This window comes from Thunnus thynnus, chromosome 15 (assembly GCF_963924715.1).
Source record: "Thunnus thynnus chromosome 15, fThuThy2.1, whole genome shotgun sequence".
NCBI lineage: Eukaryota > Metazoa > Chordata > Actinopteri > Scombriformes > Scombridae > Thunnus > Thunnus thynnus.
Genome location: NC_089531.1, coordinates 9,465,384 through 9,492,901, shown reverse-complemented (window position 1 = coordinate 9,492,901; position 27,518 = coordinate 9,465,384). Strand labels below are relative to the sequence as shown.

At 40.1% G+C, this 27,518-nt stretch overlaps 1 protein-coding gene and 1 long non-coding RNA gene across 3 annotated transcripts in view; one reads left to right on the top strand and one right to left on the bottom strand.

Annotated features, from left to right (window-relative positions):
- Window positions 1–6,050: 6,050 nt before the first annotated feature.
- Window positions 6,051–27,518, bottom strand: part of LOC137198524 (uncharacterized) — a 27,020-nt gene continuing 5,552 nt past the window's right edge. The window contains exons 2-3 of the long non-coding RNA XR_010931648.1: window positions 12,900–13,021; window positions 6,051–6,405 (exon numbers count right to left, since the gene is read on the bottom strand). This is a non-coding gene — a long non-coding RNA (uncharacterized lncRNA). The remainder of the gene's footprint in view (window positions 6,406–12,899; window positions 13,022–27,518) is intronic.
- The window catches only part of si:ch211-195b13.1 (STKc_SGK domain-containing protein), a 14,046-nt gene continuing 3,326 nt past the window's right edge, over window positions 16,799–27,518 (top strand). Inside the window, exons 1-10 of one of the 2 annotated variants that reach the window (XM_067612402.1) lie at window positions 16,799–17,026; window positions 25,033–25,108; window positions 25,938–26,016; window positions 26,110–26,150; window positions 26,261–26,318; window positions 26,425–26,508; window positions 26,661–26,792; window positions 26,887–26,999; window positions 27,105–27,228; window positions 27,340–27,435. In XM_067612402.1, the coding sequence (XP_067468503.1) occupies window positions 16,999–17,026; window positions 25,033–25,108; window positions 25,938–26,016; window positions 26,110–26,150; window positions 26,261–26,318; window positions 26,425–26,508; window positions 26,661–26,792; window positions 26,887–26,999; window positions 27,105–27,228; window positions 27,340–27,435 (831 nt within the window). In that variant the 5' untranslated portion in view covers window positions 16,799–16,998. Of the gene's footprint in view, window positions 17,027–24,173; window positions 24,412–25,032; window positions 25,109–25,937; window positions 26,017–26,109; window positions 26,151–26,260; window positions 26,319–26,424; window positions 26,509–26,660; window positions 26,793–26,886; window positions 27,000–27,104; window positions 27,229–27,339; window positions 27,436–27,518 lie in introns of those variants that run through there. The other variant, XM_067612401.1, reaches the window with a different exon arrangement.

Genomic DNA, 27,518 nt, shown 5'->3' with positions numbered 1-27,518 from the left:
TGCTCGCTCTCATGCCCCTATGTGCCTTTTTCTGCCTCTTTCCCAATCGATGATCATGGAGGCTGCAGTGGAAATTGTGACTGAAAGTTTAGACAGCATTTCGGTTGCAAATTCAGGAGGCTTATCTCCGCCTGGTTATTGCAGCTACAGTCAAATCAAGCGCACCTGCAGAGCAGCCGCCCCACGCAAAACCGATAACCGCTATATGAGTCACATGTTTTACCTGTAAGACGTTTTAATGCTGTTGTTCATCGTTTGTGATGTGAAAACGTCAGAGAAATAAAAAGTTTGAGTACTGGTATTAGTTCATCTCTCCTGCTGGCACTCGGCCGGCCAACCAATGGTCAAACTTCATCACTCAGTCACAGACAACAACAGTTATAGGACTGGTCTGTGGCAACAAAAAGAAGAGACTAACAAACTAAAACAAAACCAAAAAAGAGAAAATAGTAAAAGAAAAAAAAAATCTCAGGTCTAACATGTTCTTTTTTTATTTCTTTATTATTATTTTTCTTTAAATGTTCGTCTTTCTTCCTTTATCATTACATACACACACACACACACACACACACATATACCCACTCGCATGAATAGTACAATCTATAATCTATTACAATCTATCATATTGGGCTCAGATACCTCCGATCGAATACGTAAGCCCGTCTGTATTTGTTGTTGTTGCCTAACTTTAGTGTGACACTCTGTTATGCATCTTGTAAGTTTATAAATAAATGTAAATTGAGATTTACAGGAGTTTACATGAGTCATTGTAGATTTATGAAGAGTCATGTAAAAGATTTGAAGAGTGAAAACTTCAGCTTACGTTAGGGGGTCAAATATTTTTGCTGGAAGGCCAGATTTAGCCCACGGGACGCTATTTGGCCACCAGTGGTCTAGTGGTTGGAGACAGTCATTCTTGTATATTCATAGTGCTCATTCAAATCTGTGAGGCTGTTTTTAGTGTCTCAAAAGACTGATTATGTTCGCAGTTCTTCTTCTGGTTTCAGTTTTGTGTTGATGGACTTGCATAAAGATTAAAAATATGACTCATGATGAAAAGAAGAAGAAGATCTGTGACTGAAAATATGTGAACTTGTGACAAACGACAGTGCACTTTTATGGATATAGATTTTCTGTGCGGTTAATAAACAGTCATGTAACGTCTTAATGGTCAGAGTTGCTATCCGTACGACACCAGCAGCTTCATGTTCCTCAAGTATAGTTTAGCTGAACCTGCTCACTGAAAAATATTTTAATTCCTTAACATAAAAGATCAGAAGTTAAATATTAGACGTACAGTAGGCAAATGTAATGTGAATACTTTGTGTAAGAGGATTTAAAATCTGAAGCAACTTAAATCCCTGCTACAAAAGGTGGGTCATACTGGGTTGAATGCTAATCAGCAGCCTTTGTAAGCCTCAGAAGAGGTCTGGCTTTCAACACTTTGATATGCAGGTTTTCAAAGCAACATGAGACAACTAACAGAGCAACAAAGAGCCCAAAACCATCTGTGTCCAAACTGCAGGTGCACAGGTGAAAAGACATGACCCGCCTACATGATAGCAGTGTTTTTATATGATCTAGTTATATATAATGCTTGCACCTTTTGGGTTTAACACAAACAAGATTTGTCCATATTTTTGGTATAAGAGTTTTTGCCTTTAAAAGTTTGAAATTCTGTTGCTTATTGGTTTATTTCTTATTTAACGCAAGTTCAGGTCAGACATTGTTAGTGCTAAAAAGTGAGTTTGTGGCCTGTCATAACTCAATAAATGTTAACTGATAGAGGAAACACTGAATAATGTAACGACATTGAGGAAGAAACTGTATTTAATGTAAATCTGTCACATCTGGCTGATACCTGATCCTCAATATTGGCATCTCTAATGTCGTCCTTTAATTCTAGCAGCACAAAGAGCAAATTTTTATATTTATATAACACCAAATAACATTTTTAAACAATATTGCCTTTCCAGGTTTCATTAAAGTTATATTGGCAATGTCTCATGAAGAGTTTGACATTTTTACTCATGGTGACTCATATGAATATTAACTTTTATAATAGCAAATATTTACATGGCGAGTTCAAAGTCCTCATCCAGTCAAAAATTTGTTTTTCTCATTGTTTGAGCTTCACTGTGTAGAATGATGTATGTGCAGAGTTTGACACTAGAAGGCTGTTTTCACATTAATCTGCTGAGTGAGGAAAGTTTCTTTGTGCTCACCTTAAATCTGAGCTTAAAACATGTAAGAACGAGCACGATTTTCGACATCGCACCTAGTTTGGAGCCAATCATGTTGGGCATCTTAAAACTTGTCAGGAGGGTAGCTTTAAGAGTTATGTAAGAGTTATGGCCTTTTTAAGCCTGATATTATGCTGTTTAAATATAGCAGCCCAATTACGCAAGTATGCATAATTTTTGAAACACTGCACCAGAATCCATTACGCCTTCGAATTTCATTAAAATCAGACAACAAGTTTGGTAATGCTGCCATTTTTACTGTATGTTATGAGAATTGATGTAGTAGTAGTAGTATGTTTTATGTTTTTATTATGTTTTATGTGTCTTATATTCAAGTCTGTATGCATTTTACGCTTCTCCTTACTGTGAACCAATCTGAAAGTAATGTTTGAGATATTATCACTGGACTAGACTGGGCTGGGTTCAGTGTGTTGCTAAAGAACACTTTGACATGTGGACAGGAGGAGCCGGGGATTGAACCACCAACTGTGCAATTAAACAAGCTGCTCCGACTTTTAGCATTTGGCACAGATGGACAGATAATCAGCACTTAATTTCTTGTGTGCAAGACAAAAATGTAAAGTGAGGCGATATTCGCGGCCTCTCCTGCTCAACCAGTCTGAACCTGAGCAGGCTGCAGGTTTTTGATGTTTATATTCTACTGAATCTTCTCTTTAATTTTGCACACGTTGTTCCTGCTAAGAGTTCAAAGTGAGTCACACTCTATTTACCTGGGAAATTGTTTTGCATACTGCGGCTGGTTCACCTGGTTTGTTTGTTGATTCTACATCAAACAGCTCCAGCCGCAGGTTATTCTAACACCTCTGACTTTCTCACGCACTTCATTTCCTTGAAAGGCCATGAATGCACGTAACTCTGAAAATTTCCTGAAAAGCTCAGATTTAACTCTTTGGGCATTAAGCATCCCTTAAAGCCTTTTCAAACCATCACAGTGCACTGCTCCTCACTACTCAGCACACTGAACTCACTACATTTGCCTACCGTCCCAACCTATCAACAGAATACGCCATAGCACACGTCTTCCACATCACATCACACTATCTCACCTGTACAACAAAGGGAACTATGTGAGATTACTGTTCATTAACTACAGTTCAGAGTTTAACACCATAATTACCTCCAAGCTCGTCACAAAGCTCAAGGACCTAGGATTAAAACCTCCTGATGGATAGACCCCAGGTGGAGAGGGTAGGCAGATGCACCTTTTCTACCTTCATCTTTAACACCGGAGCACCCCAGGGCTGCGTTTTGAGCCCCCTGCTGTTCTGCCTGTTCACACATGATCTTCAAGTTTGCTGATGACAGGTGGGTAACAATGAAAATGGCCTACCTGAAGGAAGTAGAGGACCTGAACCCCCCCCCCCCTCCTTAATTTTGTACTTTGGTGTCCACATCACCAAAGGCCTGACCTGGGCACTACATACTGACTCAGTGGTATGAAAGGCAAAGCATAGACTGTTTCACCTCAGACGCTCGAGGAAATTCTGGGCATCCCCTCAAATACTGGAGGGATGGAGGGAGGAATTTCTACTCCTGCACAATTGAGAGCGTCCTGACAGGGAATATCACTGTCTGGTACGGGAACAGCACTGAACATGACCGCAAGGCCCTGCAAAGAGTGGTTCATTCGGTGAACATACAGTAGGCGGTACTCTTCCCTGCCTAAAGGATATTTACACCAGGTGTGGCACGATTAAGGCTAGGAGAATCATTGAGGATCCTAACTACCCGGATAACAGCCTTTTCTCCCTGCTGCCTTCAGGAAGAAGGTTCCCGGATACACCAGACCAGCACTGAGAGGCTCAGGAAGAGCTTCTACCCTCAGTGATCCTAAAAAGAGGTCACTGCCTTTCATGTGACAAATAAACTTGATTGAAATTCGAGGTCTTTGTGACGTCTACAGGATGACTTTACCCTGCAAGGCATTGACATCCTGTCATGGGATTTAAATGACGGTAAATGACAAACAAAAGGCCGATTCTGCAGCCTTGCACGTTGTGTCGGCAGGAAGAATGTGCATCTCCTCCGTCATCTCAGTAGTAATGTGATTGCACATGCTTTCTTTGTGGCACCACATGAGACAGACTGTGTGGTTTCACGTGTATTCAGAAGACAAACTAAGAGAGTGTTTGTGTTTACAAAGGGAAGGTCAGAGATACTGATACCGTCAGTGTCAGATCCAGGCCACCGAGTAGTTTTCCCCTCGTGAATAATGAAGGAGCTGGTCTACCTTGAGGGATTGTTGTCACACTGCGTCAGTTTTCATTCATTGTTTTTGATTAAAAAGACACAGGCCCTATTTCTGTAGCATGCACTTTAAAGAACATGATGGAGGTGACTAATTCATAAACCCAAATTTTTTAATTGTTATTGCTCTTGAACATTCTTTCATAAGCAAATGATGCACTTATTTATGTAAGCCTTTCAAAATGTCAAGTATTCCCACATCTTTGATCAGTTCATGCAGACTCTCCTGCTTTTATCAGACTACAGTTAACAAGGCATTATTTTAAAAAGGCAAAGCTACTCTGATGGCAGAAAGAAATTATTTGTCAGTTGAGTTGAGACATTTTGGGGAATACACTGTTTCACTTTATTAGATTGCTAAAACTCGATACGACTCATGTCTGTATGTTCGATATAAAGCTACAGACAGCAGCCAAATAACTTAACTTGGCATTCAGACAGGAAACAGCTAGTCTGACTCTATGTGAAGATAACAAAATCTGAATACCAGTACCTGTAAAGCTTATTATTTAACACGTTATATCCGGTTGTTTTTAAAAACCAAAGTGTAAACACGTCAAGTTGTGGTTTTTTCTGTAATTTTGCAACTTCCTGGCAACCTCACAGTCATGCTAAGATTCATATTTAGTGCAAAAGCATGAAAGTGTTATCAGTCCTCTCAGTCCTCTTATCTAACTCTCAATAACAGAGCAAATATGCATATTTCCCAATATGTCAAAAATATCCTTTGAGGGGATTTTTTAGTGATGGACTAATTCATAAGTTAAAAAAAAACATTATCTGAAAGTGAACAAATGTACCAAAAGAAATTACAAAAATTTCAAACTGGCCAGGGTTTTGCTGCCGTGTGACTGACTCCTCTTCAAACAGTGAGAGCAAACAACTGCAGTCAAAACAAACTGCTTTTTTCATTCAGTCAGTGTTACAGTGTTACATCTCCAAGGTGCATATACAATAACATGTAATCTAATGTAATCTAACATGTAATCTAATGTTTGTCTAATAAGTTGCTGAAGTGACATCTGAATGAATCTTTCAGATGAGCAGCTGGAGCGTCTTTTTGGCCCTGATGGTAATTTAAAAGTCTTTTCATAATACTACTATTGTTTTTATGCTTGTGTGTAAAAATGTAAAAATAATCAATATAGATATTTGTTCATACCACTGAGCCCTTGAGCTGTGGGGTCGCGACCTTTCAATGGATACAAAGTCAAATCTAAAGGCTCAAAGATGATCAAAGATTTAAGAAAACCATAAAACATTTTTCTGTTAGACAAACTTGTGTTTATTTTTCAGACTCTTCTCAAATTTTTTGCTTATTTACTGTGAAAAACTGAACGCTTTCACCTCGTCAGGCCTCTAAAAATCCTGGAAAGGAAACAGTACAAGAACACAAAATGATTCTTTGTTTGAGCTGCTCACAACTCACATCCACACCGAGGCTATAACCTGTGATGACGGGTCACAAGTCGACGCCGCTTCATTTCAAGACGTCCCGAGCTGACGTATAAGAACAGGATAAATATTGTTGAAGGGAACTAAATTTATCCGCAAATGAATTTATTCACAGACAACTCAAGAAAATCATTTTAAATCCATTAAAGAATCAGCCTTCACCAGCTCTGTCAGAGAGATACCGTCCAGCTAAAATCTGCTCCAACATAACCAAGTTCTCTCTAACAGCTAATTCCTGTTTTCTCTGCTTCTCTCTGCAGGAACTGTATAGATTTAATGTGTGTTTGGGACACGGTGCTTAACTCGTACGCAGGGTCATGCAGCCAAAAGCAGGCAGTCCTCCCACAGCGGCTGCACCTGTAGGTCAGAGCCCGTCTCCCCCGCTGGGTTCTTTCTTTGGAGCCTCTCCTCTTTGGATATTACATAACGAACTCCTCCACTGGACGAGAGAGAGAGAGAGAGAGAGAGAGAGAGAGGGGAGAGCAGTCAAAACACATGAGCTTCAAACCGCCTATTTACCACGGGTGATGAGTTTATAAAAACAGTGTTAAACCTAAACCTCAGCTTACATTCTCATGCAGGTTTGTGGAGAGATTAAAAGCAGCTAACTTGAGTTTTCTGATGTATCGCTTTGAACAGATCGTTTTTCATTTTATACAAATCTAGAAGTATGAATTACAAATTACATTGTCCTTCCTTAATCTTATTTTAAGCCTCTTCTGCTCTAATAAATCAGTCAATAACGGGCCGCACAAAAATATAAATTCTCTCTAGAGTTCTTTCAATTCTTTCATTTAGTAGATAAGTTGGACAGACAATTAATCAGCAACTATTTTGATAATCAGTTAATTACTTTTTTAAGGCACTTTATGAACCAAAATAACTGATTAATTGAGAATATAATCGATGGATTAGCTGCAGTACTTTGTAAGAACTTTACATATTCTTTGATCAGATATTTAACTCACAACTTTTTACAGCATTTTATTTTGCTGCAGTTTTTGTACGGCTGCTTGTGTTGAGACAACATTAAACAACATTTAACTGTGTTTGAGAAGTTTGGCCTGTTTTGTTAAATGTAGGACAGCCATTAACTGTTTTTTACTCTCCCTATTAATTTATTTTCTGTGAATCAAGTGATGGATTAATCAGTTTATCATTTAAATGAACAACAGAGGGGTTTAGAGAAGAAAGGTGTTTATATAGGTAATATAACAACACCAGTATTGGAAAATTTAAAACGATACTCAGCCATAATTTTTCTGCCTAATAAAGATCAAAAGTGAAGGAGAAACAGATGAAATATTCCAGAGGAAGGTCCCCAAGTGAAAATAAGAGAAAGATTCCTCTTTATTACTTCCTCTAACTCTGCACACAGTTATGAATGCATGACTGCATGCACACACACACACATACACACACATGCACACATGCACACACATGCACACACATGCACACACATGCAAACACATGCACACACATGCACACACATGCATACCGTCTTATGCACACATACACACACATGCACACATACACACACATGCGCACATGCACACACATTCAAACACATGCACACACATGCACACACATGCACACACATGCATACCTTCTTATGCACACATACAATAAACTGTCATCAAGGAATTTGCAGATAATGACATTTTTATTGGAGAGATTATAAATCAAAGAGGATGCAGTGAAATTAATGCTCTGTGTGTGTCATTACCGTCATTACCATCAGACATCAGTGTGTCTCACACACACACACACACACACACACACACACAGGTTATGTAAATGTTCTCGTCATGTTCGTTGGGATATGCGCAGTGATTCGTCATCACCACTTCCTGCTTCAGGCTTGCACCTGCTCCCCGTTTCTCATCTGCAGAGCCCTTCACCACAAACCCTGTCATGTCAGACGGGCTCAGAGCTCAGGCTGACGTAATCGTCTTCCTCTAACCCTCGCCAACTCACTAACACCCAGCCGCTGTGATGTCATGTAATCTATCCCCTGCCAAGAGGACACGTAACTGTACATCTGGATTAAAACTCTCTGTGTGGCGATGCAGCGCTTCAACTCAAGTTTTTGACAGCTTTGTCTCTACTTCCTGTTGGCTGAGTGGTGCATCAATCAAAAGGCTGAAGAACTAGAGCACTTATTCAACACTGTTGTGTACAAACATAAAAGCCTGCAGCATCAACCAGACAACATTACAAAATAAGGAAATGATGCTACTTAAAAAGTGAACCCCTCCAATATTCTTAATAAATCAATGAATTGTTGAATCTAAAGCTTTTTTGTCTAACGGACAGTTAAAAGCTCAAAGAAAGCAAATTTACAAAGATTTTAAAACAGAGAAAAGCAGCGAATCCTTTTTAATAATGCTAAATTATTATTAGTTTGTAATAAGTACATGATTGCACATTTTCATGGTTTCTTTTGATGACACCATAAAAAACACCTCTTAGCTTTTCTCAAAATGCTGCTGAATTAAAACCGAAGACTTTAAAACACTTATCTCACACAGGCAGCAGGAGCTGCTGTTTAGCATGAGGCTCAATCTCATAAACTTCACATTTTTTGTGCTTTTTGAAAAAAAAACACTAACTGTCTCTGCTGTGTTCGGCGGCGCTCAGGACCGCAGCTAACAGTAGGTGAGAGGACAAAGCGGCCTCTCCTCCAGACAATGTATGAAGAGTGTGTGAAGAGGACGGAGGCGGATCAGAGACCTGAGCGGTGATGATGAAAAACAACTTCTCACATCTGCGGCGCCTGTGAAGAATTACCAAGAGAATAAAAACCACTTAGAGTCACAGCTGTACAGGGGGGAGATGTGTCATCTGTGTTTAATAACTAGGCTTATTTTGACAGCCGAGTGTCAGAGTTCACACCCATTTATAGGCCTACACATTTACACACACAAACTCTCACTACTACATTCACTTTCCAATGATATCACTGATATAATCTTTGATTGAAGATGTTTATATATTTTTGTTTGCTGCTGGTATTTAACATTTTTTAGATATGATCATTTTTGAAGGGCCAGAAATTTCACATTTTCTGCATTTAGAGCTACAACTCAATGCTATTTTCATAACCAATCAATCTCTTGATTAGTTTCCAATAACTAGATTAATCATTTCGTCTCTAAAATGTCAGAGAATTGTGAAAAGTGACAGTCAAATGCTCAAACATCTTCACTTTACAATAATATGAAACAGAAAAGCAGCAAATCCTGAGACGCTGGAGCCAATTAACGTTTAGCATTTCTTAAACAAATAATCAAGTATAAATTTAATTGTCTGTTAATTCCCTGCAATAGTTTAATCAACTAACCATTTCAGCAGGATCATTTCACTCTTCGCAAGACTGGAAAGCAAGATTGAATCATCATCCAAAAATAGTGAAATTAACTGGTGCTCGACACATCTGGGACACGAAAGATGAAGCCTTTCAGATGAAATATCGATAAAGTTAACTGAGCGAATCCAGTTGCCTTCGGCTTTATACTTATCTGGATATCTGGGACTCAGAAGGATCTTTACATTAAGAACTGATTAACGGAAACTTTTCACTGTATATTTATATATTTTAGCCCCGTAATGACTGTCTGTAACCACTCGTTACTCATTTCCTTCTTAGAGATGTTACTATTTTCGGAGCTGCAACAGTTAGTTGATTAATTGATTAGTCAACAGACAGAAAATTAACTATTTTAAGCAACTATTCTGATAATTGACTAATCGTTTTAGTCATTTATGAAGCGAAGAGGACACCCATTTTGCTGATTGCAGCTTCTCAAATGTGAAGATTTAAAGCTTTTCTTTGTCATACATGACATCAAACTGAATTTCTTTCAGTTTTTAACGGACAAATCGTCTCAAAGAAACACTAACAGGCATTTTTCATGATTTTTTTGACACTTTATAGACTAAACGATTAATTAATAATGAAAATAATCATAAGTTGCAGCACTAACTATGTTTCTGTAATGTGTTAACGCAACAGATTCTTTACTTTTGTAGCCACCATTGTTTTACTCTCATCATCCCATATAACACAGAGGAAATTAATCCACAACATTCTGTGAAAAGCCTCTACTCACTGATTAGTGGCTTTAAGTATGTACAGTATTTGACAGATAAATTACTGAATTCGCTCTAAACTCTCCCTCCAAATAACTCATATACACACCATTCCCGGTATCACACCACATCCCTCTAATCCTCCCTAATAGCGCAGCAGTTAGGTAAGACTATGCGAGGTGTTGTGTAACTTTCCCCAACACAAAGCCATTCTGACAGACATTTAAACTGATCCTGCTCACTGGTCTGCAGCGCTGCACACATGCACAAGCTTATACACACAGTTATAAATGCATGACTGCATGCACATACACACACACACATACTGTACATACCCTCTTATGCCCTTACACAATAAGCTTTCATCAAGGAATTTGCAGATAATGACATTTTTAGCAAAGAGATTATAAATCAGGGAGGATACGGTGACATTAATGATCTGCCCTTTTAGTGTGATGTAATGAGTGTCATTATCATTTTTTTCTGACCTGCAATAGAGAAAAAAAAAGAGGCAGGGGACTTCTGAGAATTATATGCAAGTGAGCGGGGATGAGTGGGCTATTTTTGTACGTTACATATTTCCCATCCTGCTCTGTCCTTGGGGGTAGACTGGCCAGATGCCCTACAATAGTCTAAGCTAAGTGCGGTGTCCTCGTTACTGATAGAAATGAAGCTGTCTCGTTTTTAATAGTGCAGCTGGCTTTTACTTTCCTTCTTCTCCTCCTTCAGTACAACCAATGTCACAACTTTGTAGAGTCCGTCAGCTTCTTCTTTGCAATAAACTTGACCTCACCTGATTAGACTTGGCCTGGTTTTAGCTTTAGTAACGGCCACATTCACATGATGCATTTCAACAGAGGATCAATTACGAGATATTTGCCGGTGTTGTTATTAAGTCGAGTCTTTCTGCCGTGAAGATAAAACGCTTAATGCAGAGTTGTAAAGTGATCACGGGATTTGAGATTGCACTTATCTTATCTGGCTCCTCTCGAGTGGCTGTGAGTGTCTGTGTGTGTGTGTGTCGGTAGCTGAGAATGACATGACGAGAAAACATGTCTCGTGTCTGCTGGGACTGTAAATATACTCTGTGAAATTAACAGCATGCATATCTTACGTGCATACAAAGTGTATAAGTATAGATCACTTAGAGCCATAAAATAGAGTCTTACATACGTACTGCTCATTATTTTTAGTTTGTTCTAAGGAAATGCTGTTTTCTTTTAGGTGCATAAACTGCAGCCTGTTCGATATTATTCCGCTACTGTTCCCGTCACATTGTGTTAAAGAGATTTTCTCTTGGCTTATTGTAAACATGGGTGGTCAACATCTTCTTGTTTTTAGATGCAAGGGGACATAAAACCAGTGTAAATCAGTTTGACCTGATTTGCTTCTTCTTTTTTTTTTTAAACAAAATTAGGGTATTTTTGGTTGCAAGAGGAAGTTTATAGTCATGCCAGTGTAACAAAGTTTGTTCCAGATATTCATCACAGATCTGGAACAAACTCTCAGGAAACTTGAGGTCTGTTCCAACTCTCAGTTCTTTTAAATCAAGACTTTTCTGTTTGCTACTGCCTTTTATTAAATTCAATTTGCGACTATTTACATTAGCTAATTAGCATGAAACACAACGTACTGCTGAGACTGATGAGGATGAATAATGAATAATGGGTCATTATTTTTGCAGGTATTTGGTTAAAAAACCAAAGTTGGACAAACTGAAGCTTTGACTGGATGATTGCACCAAATGAAAAGTTACAAGGATTTATCCTCTGGGAACCCTAAATGTCTGCAAGTATAGTCATGGCAAACCATCTAATAGTGTTTGAGCTATTTCACTAAAACCCAGAAATGTCCCTTTCATTGAGAGACTAGATGAAAATTCAAGGGATTACCAAAGTCCGTACGCTTAATCTTCTCAGGACCATGAATGTCTTTTTCATGGCAAGTCATCCAGTAGCTGCTGAAACATATCTTGTAAGTCTGACCGGCAGACATTGTCATCTGCAGAGCCACATTGCTAGCATGACTAAAAGTAGCCAAAATGTAAAACAATGACCTTTATTGATACCTGAACCTGTTAATTTTTGCATTAAAGTCACTTTCACAACAGCAGTTTTTAACTCGTGACATTCAGAGCAAACCCAGCCTGCATATGTCCGATTTGTCCGAAATTAAGACAAATATTTACCACCTTACAGATTCCCCACAACAAACTTATTAAAAAATTATTAGCTCTCAAGAATTAAAAAGTTAAACTGCATGTTCAGTTTTAAGTGAATATATTATCATTTGTAAATTAAGCCACAGACAACAATGGAAATTTAAAAAGTAGCTTCATCCGTAAAGATTCGCCAAGAGGTTCTTAGACGTTCTGCATCTCCTGACTGTCAGTTCCAAGTGTGACTCAACATTTAACATTTAGGATCACACGGTTCTTAAGACGACTAAAGTAGCCTGGCCTGTTTCTATTAATACGGCAGTGGGTGTTAAGCTCTTTCATGTCTAGAGAGCGTCCCTTTAAACCCACCCTCACCTATCGGGTGACCCTTGAACAAGACACTGAACTCAGGTTTCTCTTTGACATCCCTGAAATTGTACAAACTCTGTTTTCTACAGCTATTCATATGACATTACAGAAACACAGATCTCATGTTACGATTGGATTTTCATGGGAACCGGCCTCCTTAACTTTTACACTCAATGACACATACACACACAAACACCTGACAGATTTTTTCTCCCACACAACCTGCTGCTAATCAGGTTAAAGATAGCAACAAGTGAGCCGGGGCCGTTCGCTGAGTGACCTACTGTACAGACAGAGTGATCTCAATCCCTCACCTCCTCTGGCCTGCCTCCTCGTTCCTGCTCACGGCTTATTTGTCCTTCTCATCCAGTCGGTTGACTTTGTGGTCATGAATAATGCTGAAGCAGGGAAGTGGGAAACAAACACAGGTGCAGATCTGTGGGAAACAGAAGGGATGAAGACATACAAGGGATTTCTAGTCAATTTCCTTTTAGAGTGGGAGTTTAGTTTATGGAAACACATTTTGGGATTGGCTTGAATTGCAAATGCACACGCCTGTTCCCATGACTTCTTGACACTTAAGTACAATTTAAAATAAACCAAAGAGCAATATTTTATTGTGATCCCCATTAGAGCCAAAACTAGTGATTACTTTTAAGTGCCTAACCCTTTAACTTATTTAGTATTTTTGAGTATCCATGTAATTTTGTCTAAAAAATGTGAGTAAATTGTGAAAATATTCCAATTAAAATTTCCCAGAGGCCAAGTTAATGTCTTCAAATTGCTTGTTTTGTCCGACCAACAGTCCATACCCTAAATATATTCAATCTACATTCAAACAAAACTGAAATAAGCAGCAAATCTTCACATGCGGAAGCAGCAAATGCTTTTTATTTATGTTTGATAACTAACCAAAAACCGAATAGTTCAACATACGCAGAAAGGCGCTTGTTTGCTTTCTTGATGAGAATTAAGTGAGAGGATGGATATGGTCTTCTGTCGGTACAGTCAATGTCAATTAACGTGTTAATTTATGAGCTTTAAGAAGGTGCTGGCAGGCAGATTACCTTTAGACAGAGCCAGGCTAGCTGTTTCCCACTGTTTCCAGTCTTTATGCTAAGCTAAGCTAACTGTCTCTTGGCACCAGCTTCATATTTACCAAATATGAAAATGATCTGTTTATGAGACTAACTGAAAATGAGACTTAGAACAAGAAAAACGCTATTGTGTTGTTTGTTTCTGACAGGAAAAGTCATGTAAACAAACAAGACAACAACCGATTGTCAACTAGAATCCACAACAATGAAGCCAAAGACGGTCAGTGACAAACAATCACATGTGTGATCCGACCGAGATCGGCCTGTTTCTGTTTCACTCCACCTCACATGAACTCCGTCTTACATTTCCCAGCTCGCACTCTGCCTTCATTTAAATGACATGCAAAGCTGTCCGGTCAGAGTGTTGTGTCACATATTATTCCTGTGTTTCAGCCTCATCATGAAACATTCAGGCTGTACTTCCATCTAAAAAAAAACAACAAAAAACCCCTGCAGTCATTTCTCAAGTCACATGATATCAGTCCATATTTATTTTCACTTTCCCTGTGAACTATGTCATGCAGTGTTGTTAAGGTGATGAGCAGGCTGAAAAAATATATTTGTTGGCGAACTCGCTTCATTTCAACTCAGTGCTGCACATAAAATGACTCAATGAAAGCTTTAAAGAGTAAGCCTGTTTCAATTTTACTGTTCATTTGAATGAGACGTCAACTTTTCTTCACCTCTTGTGGTTTTGATTTTTTTAAATGATACGTGTTTGTCAGCGGTGGGAGCAGTTTCTGTTTGCTCTGAAGTGAGAGTTCGTCAGCAAGGGTGGGAGTCTGTGCGTCACGGGCTTCTGATTCTTTATCAATAAAGGCAGAATGAGTGAGCTGTAAAATGTTTCAAGTTGTAAATATGCATATCGCCTCAGACAGAATCTCCAGCGATTACGCAGAGACCCTTCTTTCAAGTCTTTCAATCATGACATTTCCAACCTCCTGACTTCACTGAGGCTAGAAATGACGAAATAAAACTGGATTTCCGTGATACGTTGGAGGCTTATCAATGCTGCTTATATTCATATTTGCAAAATGTCATGTGTCACATTTTGTTAAGTCTTTTTGGGGCCAAATCCAAATCAATTCACGCGTCTTTTAGCATTGAATATGCTCTTGCTCCAGTGGAGGCTGAATGCACTTTGAGTCATTTTGGCCAAAAGAGCCCAATGAAAAAAATATAATGTCTTCATGAACAAACTGTCAAAGATGTGAGTCTTTCTGACCATTAAAATAAAATTTTTAACAGCCTGATTTCACTCCAAGGCTCTAGTGTGAGCAGATATCAACCTTTAAAAGGATAACCACAGATCTCCCTCTTTTTCTCTAAGGGCTTTGTAGAAACAGGTGATAAATTTAGATATAAAATATAATTGAACGAGTGGAGAAACAACACAAACGGCAGCTGGGGTCACTGAATGGTTTGATGAGAACACCTGTTAGACAGTGATATCCACAGTCATCATTGTTGCATCAAATGAGGTAATATCCTTTGGGGGAATGGTGTTTATCCCTCCAGTAGAGTTCAGAGATTTGGAGAATCTGTGCCAAAGAACATACAAAGGCTGTTGATTTTCCCTTTAATTTCTCATCCATCTGTGGTTTGTAAGCTTCTGTGCTGCTGCAGATTTGCTTTGAAACAGGACTTTAGTTAATCTTACCAGGACTAATTTGTTAAGAGTATTCTGGAAATTTAGCATTGCACTCATATAACACTGTCGGACTCACAAAGGGCTGCTTTTTAAAAAAAAAAAAGGATAAAAACCGAGGCAGCAAAACCAGAAATATCATCTTTTTTAAAACTGCAATGATTAGTCAATTCATAGATTACTCGATCAACAGAAAATCAGCACCTCTTTTGAGGATTTAATAATCGTTTTAGTCAGTATTTTGGACTGTTGATCAGACATCTGAAGGCATCACCATGAGCTCTAAGAAATTATAACATTGTTCGCTATTTCTGACATTTTGTAGACAAAACGATCAATCGATCACGGAAACAACGGACAGATTCATCAATTATGAGAATAATCGTTAGCTGCAGTCTAGTCTGTTTCATTGTAGTCATTCTTCTTCTTTGTCAAAACCTGGCACCTACATTACCCACAATGCAACTTGATCTCCAACAGTTTGGTTGGAGATTCGGGTGGGTTATGCTAGTAGCAGCTAATGTAGCCACGAGCTGCTCGACTTAGGCAGAGATGAGTAGCGGTCTAACTCCACATCAACAGATTTTTTTCATTTTCAAACTTGTGGTCTTCATCTCCAGCCGACGCTGACTCAAATGACATCACTCGAGACAATTTATCTGGAGTAGTACAGTACTTGCAGTAGTACAGAGCTCCCCTAGACCTGTAAACAGACTTTGATGAGTAAATTTCTTGGAGTAACAGGGGAACTCCGCGATCGAACCACCTATCCACCCTGCCCTGTACGTAAAGTACATATGGTTACAATTTAGTCATAGTTAAACACAACACCTTTCTGTGTGAAAAAAAACAGGTTACTCATCAATGAGTTGTTGTCGCTCCTGTACGTCAACCCCCACACAAACCTCACTCTTCGTCACATAACAGTCATTGTATCTGATGGCCTACAGCTGGAGGCAGTCGGCTAACAAAGCAATCAGGGCTGTCAGTGTGACAAACCGGATCATTTTGCCCCCAAAACTCCTCAGAGACAGTAAATGTGAAGGAGCTGGAGGAGAGGCTGATGAGCCGTGAACACATCACTGGAGCAGCAGTGGGCAATTAAAGGCACATTTTAAAACCTCACTGTCTGTTCCTGGTATATTCCTCAGGTGGTTCCCGTGTCATGGAGACCGGTTTCCCTCCGGCGGGACTCCCACGCTCACGGGAGCTGTAACCAGACACCTGCTTTTGTTTTGTTCGAGGCTCTCCAGGTAGATAAAAGAACAGATGAGGGTGGAGGTGGAAAAGGGGAGGGGGGGGGCAGGGGGAGGGCGAGGGGGGGTTACAGAGGAGGAGAGGCAGGTGCGTCACAGATCTTTGGTTTCAGCTATTTGGTCTCAGTGCAGGCAGGGCGATAAGAGGAAGAAACAGAGAGCAGGCACGGGGAAAAGGGAACTGCAGCGAGGAAAGTTATTAGCCTGCGAATCAAAGACTTTTCCGACCAGAGCTGCAGTGAGAGCCATTGACAAGAAGAGAGAGAAGGAGAGGGAGGAGGTGTATTTACAGGAGGGCTACAGTCGGAGGCATCTTTCACATGCACTCAATCACCTGGACACTCTGCAGCAGACAGACGTTCATTCATCAGAGACTCTGTGCCCGATTGCAAATATAATCACTTCAGAGGACATGAAGACCGGAAAGAAATCCTTCATAGGTAGGATCTCCTTTAATTCACTGTCTGTGTTATGAGATTGTGTTTTGGGGATAATGTGCAGCCTCTCAGCAGCACAGCAGAGGATGATGCATCATGAGACGTGCAACTTTTAAATCTCCGGCATCTAAAATCTGTCCTTGTTTTTTTATTTATTTATTTTTTGCAGTCATTCGTATGATTGCTTTTTATCTAATTCAATCCCCTCGTCTTTTCACATTCCCTCTGCTCGCCTTGACGTCATTGCCTCTATTTAGATGCATTTTTTGGTTACACAAGTAACTACATGACCGGAATCAAAGACATCATCTAGCTCTCCTCCGTCTGTTCTTGTAATGTCTGGTTGATTTCATAATATCCAAACCGAAAGACTCTCAACGCCTCCCCGCAGCTCCTCATTTCATTTGTCACCTGAGAGGATAAAAGCTGCTGCCGGGCCTTGACATTGTAAACCAGGACTGAAAGGATGGTGTCATTTTGGTGTTTAGCAATAGCCTGAAAAACAGTTTTAGTCTCGCATATACAGATGGATAACCTGACGCGCCAGATGGTTTCTTACACAGAACCATCTGAGAAGTCGTCCTTGGAAACTGTGTGGAAAAGGGCAGGCACTTTTAAAAAATACTTGACAGGTGATTGGAGGAACCATCTGTCTGGAAACGTCTTACCTTGTGAGGCAGCTGGATTTGCAAGATCACGCGAGAATCCTCATAGGACACTGACTGGTCCGAGCCACTGTTCTCAGGCCTCAGGTTATGCGCTTGTGTCCGAACCACTGTTGGTTCAGACGCAAGCGCATAACCTGAGGCCTGACAAGATGGATTGTCACGTGAACAGATGGTTAAACAGATGGAAATACAAAGCTAAGATTGAAAAATCTGAAAAGCAAATTTGCCGTATCCTCGTAACTCCTTAAAGAGATAGTACAACATTTTGGGATCTACATTTATTCGCTTTTTTTAACTGATCATCACAAGAAAATCTATGCCACTCTCATGTCTGCCCATTATATACAAGGCTACAGCCAGCCGTTGGTTAGTTTAGCTTAGCATAGACACTGGAAATGAGGGGTAAAAAGCCTAGCCTGGCTCTAAAACCATAAATTAATGTTATTAAACTTTGTTTTTTGTTTGAATTGAAACAAACAAGATATAATGTGTTTATAAGTAAGCTCTAGAGGTGCTGCTTGTTACTTTTGGACCGAGCCAGGCTAGCTGTTTCCCCCTGTTTCCAATCTTTATGCTAAGCTAAGCTAACCGATTGCTGGCTTTAGCCTCATATTTAACATGCAGATCAGTATTATCATCTCTTGGCATGAAAGAGAATAATCATATTGCTCAAAAAATGAAACTATTCCTTTGAGACTTTGATGAAGAGCTTATATGCTTACTTTGCATTTTTGTGTGTGTCAGCGTGTTAGCCATGACCTTCAATAAAGACTGGAAATAATGAGAAACAGCTAGCCTGGATACAAACTTGTATAACCAAAAATTGTAGTTTTTGGTTTTTTATGAATTAAATAAACGAAACATAACATGTTATTGAGCTTCAGAGGTGCTGGTGAGTGGATTTTTTAACTTTTGGACAGAGCTAGCCCAGCTATTTTGCCCTTTTTCCTGTCTGAGTGGTATCAATCACTCTCTGCAAGAATGTGAATAACTATTCCTTTAAGACTTTCCCCAAACTTGGTCTACTTTGTATTTTTTGTGTCTGTTTTGCTGTGTTAGTCACATCCAGCTGTACATATTTGGCCTTCAATCTGTAGCCTAGCAAAGCCAGCTCATAAACGTCACTTTACTCACTGATCTGGAAAGGCTCAGTGGGTATTTCTGGATTAGTGGCATCATCATTGGGAGTAACCTAAAATTACTATGCAGGTGACTGGATTAGACTTTAACCAGCTGACAGATTATTGACTGTTTTCACTTTTCTGCACCTGACTGAACAAATCCAACACTCGATCCATCAATCCAGCAAAAAAGAGAAGTGAGAAAAGGCAAACAAACATACCTCATTTCATATAAACATCTAGTTTTATTAGTTGTTGACAAGGATAGCGAGTTGAGTTCAAATTCGTGATACAATACATCTTGTTGTCATCATCTTAATGACCTCTTACACTTGATTAACTGGTTTGGTAGCCAGCCACCACACTCTATTGATTCTCAGTGGATGTTTTCCAGATGAATATCTCATCGTGATAACTGACCTCATGAGGTTTACGCTGGATTTGTGAGGATGTCAACACTCAGCACACCACAGACTGGATCCAATGAATAACTTGCTGGTGGCTTTGCTAGTGATTTAGCTTTATTCAAGCTAACCTTTTGTGCTTTTATAGAGAGGGAAAACAGTGACATTAAATCAACAGTTTCAGTATTTTTACCACATTTCCAGTCAGTTGTCACTTCATACGTAGGTCATAATCATACAGTTCAGGCCATTATAGAAACAGGAACTGCATTCAATAACGAAAGTCACCACTGCCCACTTATTCATGATGATTGGACTAGATGGGAGCTGCAGTCAATGAATGAGAGTCTGGTGATCTAAACAAAAATAGTTTTCATCTTATGTGCTTCCTTTTTAACTGTTGAAAGTTTCAGTTCAGTCTCACATACAGCCCTTATCTGATAGAGCAGAAATATGACGTTAGACTGGTGCTAATAACAGCGTACGTCAGGGGAAAGCTTTGTAATATCATGATAGTAATCATAGCAGTAATAACAGTCACATTAATATAATTAATAGAGGATTTGTGGTTCTAAATAGGCAGGATCACAGCACTTACTTGGCTGCAAATTAAAGTTATGCATCATATGAAATAATTTGGCAGCAGTGTGTGTCTGAGTCATCACATAAGAGAGCAAACAATTTTTTTTTCCTCTTTTTTATCTGATGAAGCAGGCGCATGAGCATCTAATCCCTGTAGAGGATGGAAATAAAAACATCTCATCTCCTGCCTGGGAATTCAGGAGGGAAACAAAGACAGCGTAATTCTAACTCTCGGTTCGTGAGCCAAATCTGCTCCCACTCGCTGGGGCCTGAGGCCGCGCTGGACCGACACCTCCGGTCTGCGTCTCTGCGGTTCTCTGTATGAGTAAGGCTAAGTGCCAAGAGTATGTGAGAGACTCATGTCGAGACAGAAAAGAGGAACTGAAGAGAAATTAGATTTTAGCTGTTTATCTGTTTTCTAGCGAGCACAGAGCAGAGGTGGCGTGACTGCGTGGGTGTCAAAACCAAGGCCGTGATCGTTCCTTCAGAGTCTGTCAACAAGACCAAGAGTGTAATTAGACATCCTCCATCCTCATTAGCCAACAGCCTTCCTGCTGGCCTTACAGTTGGTCGCTGAGGATCTGTTTGCCTAGATGACTCATTCATCCACCTTCTGTTGCCTCCTACCCACTACACTGGAAGCCAGCAGCAAGGCAGGTAGAAATCCCAGTTTGTGTCTCTTATGTGTTACCATTAAATCACAGAGCTAAGCGTAAGATTTTCTGAAAAATAAATACCAAATATGCAATCTTTGGAAAACCCAGGTAGCTTAACAACCTTCACTATTGTTCTGAAGGTATTTCCATAAACCTCAAAGACTCTTCTGCTGCACAATAAAAAAAACATTTTTAAAACCTTTTACAATTGCGCTTCCTTTTCTTAATAAAAACAAAGATGGTAGCTGGAAATTACATCTAAAAAAATTTAAAAAATCTGTTGATATTTAACTTGCATTTTCAAAAAATGCAAGGTAATTTCCAGCTACAGTCGCAACTTAGGGAAACAAAGAGTTTTGAGGGATTTTGGAAATACCAGGGGGGACCCAAAATCCCCCCAAGAGACCATCGATAGCACAGGAATGGGGTTTATTTAACAGATTTACTGCTAGGTAGTGTATGGCTACAGCTTGGTGAAACTACAAGTGGGACTGACTGAAAGGGAAAAGATTTACAGGAAGCTCTGGACACAGTGATAAAAGATGACTACAGGAAATGTTTCCAAGAATGGGAGAAGTGCTAGAACAAGTGTATTGCATCTCAAGGAGAGTAGCTACTTTGAAGAGGATTAGAGAGGAAATACTGAAAGGTTTATAATGACAGTTTCTTTTAAGAATTCCAGGGATGTTTTGGTGTCCCCTCATACCTTCAGAACAGCAGTAACTGTTGTTGAACGACCTTTGATTATTTTTCAGAAAATCAGATGCTTAGCTATGCGAATGTAACATGAGAGGCACAAACTGGGGCTCGTTTTTTTCGATGCAACTCACGTACCAAACTGCAGCCCCAGAGATCGCCTACAGTCATGTGGTACAAACGGTACCTCCGCTGAGGATGGTGAGGAATGATCGATGGCTCAGCGTGAGAGTTGGAGAGGCTTTTTACTGAATCCGTTGGCAGGTGACTCACACGACTACTTGTCAGCGAGCGGAAGTGCTGCCTGTCTGTTCAGCATCAATCACACGATTGGACAGAGTGATGGAAAGCAGGGTGGCTTTTGTGAGGGTGCTAAATAAAGCCTGATTAATTTGTCATATGACACATAGCAGCAGCACGGGCAGTGGTAGGACATTTATAGGAAGACAGAGAGAAACTGAGAGAGATGGCATCTCTAATAAATGAGTCTGATCAGTCTGAATCTTAGTTTCCTTTCTCATTTTATCATCTGTGCGTCAGTTTAACTACTCAGAAAAAAAATACATCATTTTCAAAAGGGGAAATACCACCTCATGCAAACGCAGCTGTTTGTTCAGCAACACCTGACTTTCTGTTCCATCACAACAGAAAAAACATGCAAATCAAAAACAGGCGTGGCAGAGGAATTGTGCTCTTCAAGGGAACTACCCCAGTCATGTTTGTCCCAGAGCATGTTACCAGAGATGATAGCATTATACACTTGAATAATTGAGAGAAAGGGTACGTGAGGTGAGGAACAAAAAAGCCTCACACAAAGCCCGGGAGTGGTGTCGGTGTCAAGCAATCGGATCTGGTGTGTTTCTGTGTGTAAACAGAGCCGAAGCTGAGCTGTGAGCAGCCTTTCCAGGGTATGACATGATAAACCGCTGGACCCGCACAGCTAGTTTCTGTTTGGGCCTATTCCACAGATAAGGCACTTAACTTCCTCTTTCCTGCGATACAAGACCTACCGGTCCTGTGAAGTCTCACTTCCCTTAAATTATTCAGGACTGTCACATGTCAAACAAGGGACAAAACCCAGGAGTTCCCCAATGACCGACTTCAGCAGAATGAATCTCTCAGGACTGAAGCAGGTATTTAGAAGATAAATGCTCTCCGTGAGATAAAAACACTATTACACTGTTCTAGTGGTGGAAAGTACCTAAATATTTAAAGTACTGCACTTAAGTATAAATTAGCGGTACTTGTACTTCACTTTATTTTTTCCATTTGATGCTACTTTATACTTCCACTTCACTACATTTCAGAGGTAAATATTGCACTTTCTTCTCCACTATATGTATTTAACAGCTTTAGTTACTTCTCAGATGAAGATTTGACACAATGGATAATATAACAAGCTTTTAAAATACAACACATTGTGAAAGATGAAACCAGTACTTTCAAACCTTTTCAGCTTTTGACGTCTTACAAAAAGCAGTGTGTAGTCGGGGTCACATTTCAGATGTCTATGAGTTGTTAACAGCTCCACAAAATAGTGATTTTTCCCTCTAAACTTCTCACATGGTTTCATTTCAATAAATGTTCAAATGATCCAATATTTCACCAAAAATCAAAGATTAGAGGAAAAGTCCAAAAACTGAAAACAGATTTGTGTATCAGAACTTTGTTTTTTCTTCTTTCCTCTCCCATTAATCATCTTACGACCCCTCAGATTTATCTGGTGACCCTTTGGAGGGGCCCGACCCCTAGGTTGGGAACCACTCGACTAAACTAGCTAAGTGTATATAAAGTAGTTGAAACTAGCTCCACCTCCAGCAGCTACAACAGTAACATGCTGCTCTAACACTGATGCTTCAGTATTAATAATCTAATGATGTCATATTAGTAAAATATCAGTCAGAGGGACCAAACCACTACTTTTACTGCAATACTTTCACTACATTTTGCTGCTCATACTGATGTATTTCTTCTTAAATAGGATTTTTCATGCAGGACTTTTACTTGTAATGGAGTATTTTTACATTGCTGTATCGGTACTTTAACTTACGTAAAAGATCTGAGTATTTCTTCCACCACTGGACCGTTCTATGTGTGACAAAACAAAACTTCACCCGACAGACACCAAATAAACGATCCTCAACAGATCAACACCCACTGGAAAATTTGCTATGTGGATCAGTCTCTACCTCAGGCGGTATAGCGATTTGCATTATGGCACACTTATGTAACTTACAGGGTTAGTGGACCACAGCTGGACTGATCAGTGCCCCGGCTTAGACGAGCATGATGTCACCTCTGATTTCTCTGAATTTATATAACGCTGCCAGTAACCTTCATAACCTTGACCTCAACATCAGGCACAATAAGCCGCAGAAATCCACTAGTTATTTAGAATGAAAGACACACAGAGATATATGTAAATTGCATGTATTTATATAGGGTATTGTCCACGCTTTGTTATTATTTATCATGCATTTTACAACCTCTATGAGGATTACTGGGATGAGAGATTGCAGCTGTTTAAATGCAGCAGTCGTGACATACATATTTCTCCTCGCGCTCTCAAAATAAAAAGACTGCAGGAAGGTTTGACAGCAGCTCAAATTGGAGTCACGATACTAGAAAAGAGCATCAGCTGCTCTGATGGTGTGACTGCAGTTTTTCCATAACAACTGATTGGAAACCTTTTATGTGTGAGCTGTGTGTGTGTGTGTGTGTGTGTGTGTGTGTGTGTGTGTGCAGTGATTACATTCCCATTGAGAGAAAATGTGGAGGAGGAAGAAGAAGAGGCCCCTCACTCTCTCTCTATCACCACCACCTCCTCCTCCTCCTCCTCCTTCTCTGCGGTGAGCTCTCCTCGTCATCCCCCGCCTCCTGCAGGCAGAATATGGGTGCAGCGGAATCCCGTGACGTCACGCCCCCGGTGGTTGCCGTGGTTACAGCGAGTGATGTAAAATGGGTGTCGCCTCCGGTACCACGTGCTCCCCTATAACATGTATATATATGGGCCGGTTGTCCTCGCGCATTGAGCAGCGGTGTTCAGAGCGGAGAGCGCGGCGTGTGTGCGGAGCTCTGCGCGGTGAACGGGACCCAAGTCAGCAGAACCTGACTGATAGAGGAACTATTATTGTTTTTGTTTTTGTTTTTTGATCTCTGTGTTTATACTGGATACTCGTTTCTCGCTCAACATGGCTGTGACTGAAGCTGGATGCGATCTGACTTACTGCAAAATGAGGGGGATTGTAGCCGTTGTCACGGGTGAGCGACCAAAATAATAATAATATACAGCTGAATATTATAATAATATTCATCACTTAAGCTGTTTAATGAAACAAACTATGTATTAATTATTGTTCATGTACCGATTAGTGAAACAAACTAAATGTTTTCATTGATTAGTAAGGCGAGCAGCTCTCAAGCGGTTAATTAAACCTAATTGCAAAGTGATTTTTTGTTCTACCTTTATATGAATTGTGTCGAAAAATCTGATGAATGGCTTGCAATTATGAAATCTGCTTTCTTATGATTTTTTTTTCTTTTTAAAAAAACCCCCTCAAAACTGGTTATTTGTATTGTAAGAATTTAGGATGGCAAATGCTTTGTTGGCCACCACTGCTGGTATCTGAATGAGTGACCCAAGTGGTTGCATAACCTATAAGCCCGCAGCATTAAGAGGTCTATGCACAACCGCGCAAATCTGTCCTATAACTGGATATTTGGAACTCACACACAACGGATTACAGCTCTAACACGGATATTTTCTTCTCCGGTGGAAGACAAAAGTCTTTGCATCATCTGTGTTGAATGATATGTTTTATGATTCCTCCACTGACATATATGCCCCCCCCCCTTCCTCCCCTTTCTCCTCTCCGTTTGCAGCTTTCATCAAGGAGAGAAAAATGGGGCTGAATGACTTCATACAGAAGCTGGTGTCTACTCCACATATCTGCCAACAGTGAGTATTTTTAATAGTATTTTAATAGGAAGATGTATAATTTGGAGGGAAAACTGAGGATTAGGCACAAGAATCACCTCCGGGCATCAGATACTTCCTGGGCTGTATTATTTATTTCCGATCATTAGCCCATTCATGATCAGCGTGCATTTGCCAATCCAATCAGCTACCTGAGTTTGGCAGGACATTCTGTGAAAAGTATAATCTAGGTGCAAGAATCCAGGGTAAGAATAGGCCTTTCATGACGAGCCAGTAGCAACCTCTCCATTGCCTAATCACCTTTCAAATAAATCCTCTCTGTCCCCTAGACGAGGATAAACCGGTAATTCAATTATTACATGATACGGCTTGGGCCATCACAGTGTCCTGAACTCACAAACCAGGCCTCCAGGTCAGTTGGGGTCTGGTATTGTGGAAAAAAATACCCGGACGGTGCATCTGTCTCCTCCAGATGCTCCGGAAGAAAAAGGGTGTAAGGGTCTAAAGCTGGACCCCTGAGTCCTGCAGAGCTGTCTGAACAGTCTTGTTGCAGGTCAGCAGCTTAAGCTTTTCCTCAGACAGGTTAGACAGTCAACACAGATGAGTGTGTCCTAAACATGACCTGTCTGGATGTTTCAGACGGTCGATTCACACCTCCGGCAGAGGGCGGGGGGGACAGGAGTGTTCATTCTGCTTTTCAGTCACACAAACTGTCCCAGATCCTGTGATTTAACTGTTTAATCATCCAGATTCAATCATTCAGTTCTAAAAAACAAAAACACAAAGTCATAATGACACAAGAGAAATAACAAATGAAAGTTCATCTTGTTCTCTGTTTTTTTTTTTCCAGTGTTGAAGTTAATAACTTCCTGAAGATTGATGAGAATCAGAACGAGGAGGTTGAAAATGATGAACTTCCTGATAGTCCGGTAAGCAGAAACCATTTACTGACTATGTGACTCATTTTCTTTCCAAAAAACAATCCAGTGTGCTGATAAATTTCCTCATTTCATATCTTTTAGATGTGCCTAAATTCAAGAAGTTCACTCGTTGAGGACACTCAGTAAGTAGCCTTATGAAATCTCTTTTTATCTGTAAATCTTGACGGCTACAACTTTGTTAAAAAGTGTGTCAGTAAAATATCCTAATCGTCTGACCGTCTCTCTTCATTAGGATCAAACCCTGTGATTTTGACTACCTCAAAATCATCGGCAAAGGCAGCTTTGGAAAGGTGAGTCTGTCTTTCTGTGCAACTTCTACTAATGTAAATTCTCTTACTGCTCATGTCTATCATCACTGTAACGCCATCACTCATGCAAATATTTGCTCGGATACAGGTTCTGCTCGCTCGACACAAGGAGTCAACAAAATACTACGCTGTCAAAGTGCTACAGAAGAAAATCATCCTGAAGAAGAAAGAAGTAAGTCCTTTAGCTTACAAATGTTTTCATCCTATCTCATGAACTCCAGAGATTAATCACATATACACACACCTTAAGCAGTTTTATTTGTATAATATTAGATGCCACAATGATGAATAGTGAGTATAATATATCTTCTTCCTCCCTTCCAGCAAAAGCATATCATGGCTGAGCGCAGTGTGCTGATGAAGAACATCAAGCATCCCTTCCTGGTGGGGCTGCACTACTCCTTCCAGACTACTGACAAGCTCTACTTTGTACTTGACTACGTCAATGGCGGAGAGGTAAGAAATGTCTCACAACATCCAGAAACCAGAATCAGGTCAGAAAATCTGTTTCAGGTAGATATTAACCAGACGTTGTCTTGTTTTCTTTCAGCTATTCTACCATCTTCAGAGAGAGAGGATCTTCCTGGAGCCCAGAGCCAGGTTCTACGCTGCTGAAATTGCAAGTGCACTTGGCTACCTCCACTCCCTGCACATTGTATACAGGTAAAGAACGATCCTACAGCACCCCCTAGTGGACATCTATGAACATGCTCAAGTGTGCATGGATAACAGTAGCTCTGAATCCTTTCTTCTTCTTCTCCTCTACAGGGACCTGAAGCCTGAGAACATCCTGCTGGACTCACAGGGACATATTGTCCTGACTGACTTTGGCCTCTGCAAAGAAGGTCTTGAGGCCAACGGTACCACAACAACCTTCTGCGGGACGCCTGAGGTACAAATCTCTAGACAGCCATACATCCGTTATCAGTACAGAAACACCACTGGTGATAAATGAGATGATTCTTGGACTTTTGTTAACTTTTTCCTGTCGCCTCCTTCACAGTACTTGGCCCCTGAGGTTCTCCAGAAGCAAGCGTACGACCGCACAGTTGACTGGTGGTGCCTGGGATCTGTGCTCTACGAGATGCTCTATGGACTCGTAAGTGAAATCTGTCATTTTATGCCTCTAGGACTGCAACTAACAATTATTTTCATTATCAATTAATATGTAGATTATTTTCT